The following is a 3,362-nucleotide window of genomic DNA, read 5'->3' as shown; positions in this document are numbered from 1 at the left end:
TCTTATAAAAGGCTAAATAAAACAAAAATATTTGTGGTAATTTTTGACTGTGTAACTTTACAAACAGCACCCCATAGAGTTGTCTATTTTCCACTTTTGAAGTTTTGTTTTATGTTCATATTTTTTTGTTCTTAACTTTGTATTGCTTTTTTGTTTTTCTTCTAGTTGTAACATGTGAAGCACTTAGGCCAACAGCAGTTGTTCTTAAATGTGTAAATAAAGTTGACTTGACTAAAAGTCTATTTAATGATCAAAAGAAAAATGAACCAAACTATTAGATAAAAGTATTAAAGCAAATTAAAAGCGAAAAGTAGCAAAATGCAAGCTGAAAGTATTCAAAGGCTAACTAGAAGCTAAAAGAGTCAAATGGCTACACAAATGAGCTCTAACTAAAACCAAAAAGTAGCAAAATACTAGCTACATATAAGCTGAAAGTATCAAAAACAGAATTATATTTTTTGAAAGAAYTGAAGCGATGTCATTGTGTTTCTGTTGGGAGAACATTTGTAATGTTGATAATTAAAAAAAAAACATTTAAAACTTATAAATACAGAAAGTCCCAGCACTCATCCCCTGAATGAGCTGAACAATTTGATTTACGAACAGCTAAAATAGCAAAAAGTCTGCAGAAGTAGTTAGTTAAAAAAAATCATAAATAAAAATAAGAAAAGATACATGTGGAAACTGAAAATCTGCTTGTCCATTTCAAATGTGCATGTGTAGACTAAAGCCTAAACCTGGTAGAAGCTGCCAGGTGGGCACAAAGAGGATGGAGGTGGGCCGTGCAAAAGAAACAGTGATTTCTGACAACTGGCTCTTAAATCTTGGCTTTACAGCTCACTGGTCACAAACACTGAGATTTCAGTCAGACTGAAACAGAAATTTTTACATTAGATTCCACCTTAAGGCTATTAGGACGAGAAACTCAAAGCAGTGTTAAACACTCACCTGATGACAGTGGGGAAGATTTCTGCTGAGTAGACATAAATGATGGACAGAGAGGCTGTGATTCCAAACTTTCCGATCATCGCCAGGACAGTTCTGACAACAGACAGGTCTAAAAGGAAGGGGAAGGAACAGCTTTAAAACTTTACAAAGTAAATAATGGACTGGTATGGTCTAGGGGTGCACAGATAAATCGTCTGATCGATTTATTTGGGAGATTGGCGACAGATAAGATCGGTGGAAAAGACTGGCTTCTACCTCCACAAAGGTCTGAAAATCAGCCACTGTCCCCTTTTCCTAGTGCTGTGAGCATTAACTAATGTCCAGTTAAAACAAGTTTGTATTGTTTCAAAGGTATTGTTAAAGGGGCTATATTATGTGTTTCTCAGGCATATATTTAAATACTATACCATAATAAAGTATCTATGTCAGCTTTAGTTGTTATTAAAATGCTGTTTTTATGTTTAAATAGAAAATAAACTTATCTTCTCATCACTTCCTCTTCTAAACACCTTGAAATTGGCCTCTGTCTCTTTAAGAACCTCCTTCTGCTTCTGTCGCCCATTTCAGCATGGGGGGGGGGGGTGTCACTATGAGGCAGTTTAATTGGCATCTGAAAATACATTTCCTCAAAGGTATTTTGAATCTGAAAAGAGCTTCACTGAGTGAGAAGTTGTTAAAAGGCCAGAAAAGGCCCCTAGCCATGGGTGGGTGCTGCCACTCCTGGCCCAAAGGAGCCCCTTGTGAGGGAGGGGGTCCCGTGGAGAGATTTTACCGTGCTGGCCAGCCCGTGTTTTTCGGCTCCAGCATGCAGCACTATGAAATAAAAAAGGTTAGCCTTAGTTTGAGTTAAACTCAAAAAGGGAGGATTGTTGAGGATTGTAGCAGTACTTGTTAGGAGCTGGGACAAAAGGTCAGAATAAGGGTCGTATAAACATCTGGTAAGAGCATTTTGTAAAAGGTGAGATCATCAGTCTACAAATAGATTTAATAAGTGTGTATTGGGTGGTCTTAAATTTCCAGCCCAATTCTTGGAAGTGACCACCCTTCCTGGTTACGTAGAATTTGTGTTATGAAAACAGTTTGGGTATAAAAGGGTCTGGTTTCTAAATACGTCAGTTCAGTTGGGATGTTTCTGTCGGTTGTTTCGATCTGCTGAACTCAATAAAACTCCCTCTTCGGCTGGCCAAAATCGACGTCTCCTTATCTTCRTTTTGTCTTGATAACAGAGAATAATCTGCCGCTTCAAGAGCAGCAGACAGTTTAAGTTTCACTTTCACTTTGCTCTATTACTGCCGAGAGCCTGCGGGAGTCATGGGCGGGGTGTGTGGGGAGTGGGGGCACTCTGCCATGAGGAAGCTCGGCTTAAAGACACGTCCCACGGGTGTTTCTGGTCCCAAAAGGTGTTTCTGGTCCCCACCTGTTGTTTTGCTCCTCAGCATGGCTGCSTAACGCCTAATTTTCACTACATGCGTTCCGTCTCCGCTTCACTGTGGTCCGACCCCCGCAGCAAATACACACCCATTATAATCAATGAGAGTATTTACACCGGCTGCGCAGGGCGGAGGTGAGCGGACAGCAATCCGTCAAAGTTAGAACAGATCCTATTTTTGATTACATCACACCAACAGGAAAACAAACTAGCACAACATGCATATTTTCAAAATAAGACACTTTTAGGCTGGATAATTTGTCAGAAAAATGTCAAAATTGCGGCTATATTAACAAATATACGGATATATTTCTACACAAATGCTGTCAGAATGTATSGTTCTGTTTGGGAAGCAGATGGAAACATGTAGCATGAAGCTATGTGCGCACACACACGATACACGTGGATTTTATTTTGAAATCAGAAGTTTCAGAAAGCTGACAGCGAGACAGTTTCAACATAGATAACAAAAGCCTTTATATCATTGTTTTCAGCTGTTTGGAGTTCGTCTTTCACAGAATTAATGATTTTCTGCTGTGATTTCCACATTTATCACTGAATTTATCGTGCGATCTTCTTCCTGCACATCTGTCGGACTGGAGCGTAGCGGAGATAATGTAAACTGGACTTGAAACATACAGCTGCCTGCGACCTGCGCAGCAGAGCGGAGACGGAACGCAAGTAATGTAAATTAGGGGTAAAAACACTGCAGGATTTCTCAAACATGCATGAATGAGTCAGAGCATGGCTTTGGATGTTTTTTATGAGAGTGTGACATTATAACATGATATAAAACTCAAAAAGTTGATTTTACATGATATTGTCACTTTAAATGTTTTTTTGACAGTGTCAGTTATTTAAAAAACTGGTATAGGCCAAAATCGGAACCGGCAGGTCAGACTTTTTAAAGATTGGTGATCATCCATCAGTGCACCCTTAGTATGGTCTCAAAGGAACACATGGGGACAGGAACATGTGTGGACAG

At 39.3% G+C, this 3,362-nt stretch overlaps 1 protein-coding gene across 1 annotated transcript in view; it reads right to left on the bottom strand.

Moving 5' to 3' along the window:
- Window positions 1-3,362, bottom strand: part of si:dkey-119m7.4 (organic cation transporter protein) — a gene marked incomplete at its 3' end in the record, with an annotated part of 35,870 nt that overhangs the window by 6,305 nt on the left and 26,203 nt on the right. Inside the window, 1 exon segment of the mRNA XM_014025289.1 lies at window positions 949-1,057. Coding sequence (XP_013880743.1) covers window positions 949-1,057 — 109 coding nt within the window.

Source organism: Austrofundulus limnaeus, unplaced genomic scaffold (assembly GCF_001266775.1).
Source record: "Austrofundulus limnaeus strain Quisiro unplaced genomic scaffold, Austrofundulus_limnaeus-1.0 Scaffold465, whole genome shotgun sequence".
NCBI lineage: Eukaryota > Metazoa > Chordata > Actinopteri > Cyprinodontiformes > Rivulidae > Austrofundulus > Austrofundulus limnaeus.
Note: the sequence above shows the minus strand (reverse complement) of the source record. Positions and strands in the feature narration are given on the sequence as shown.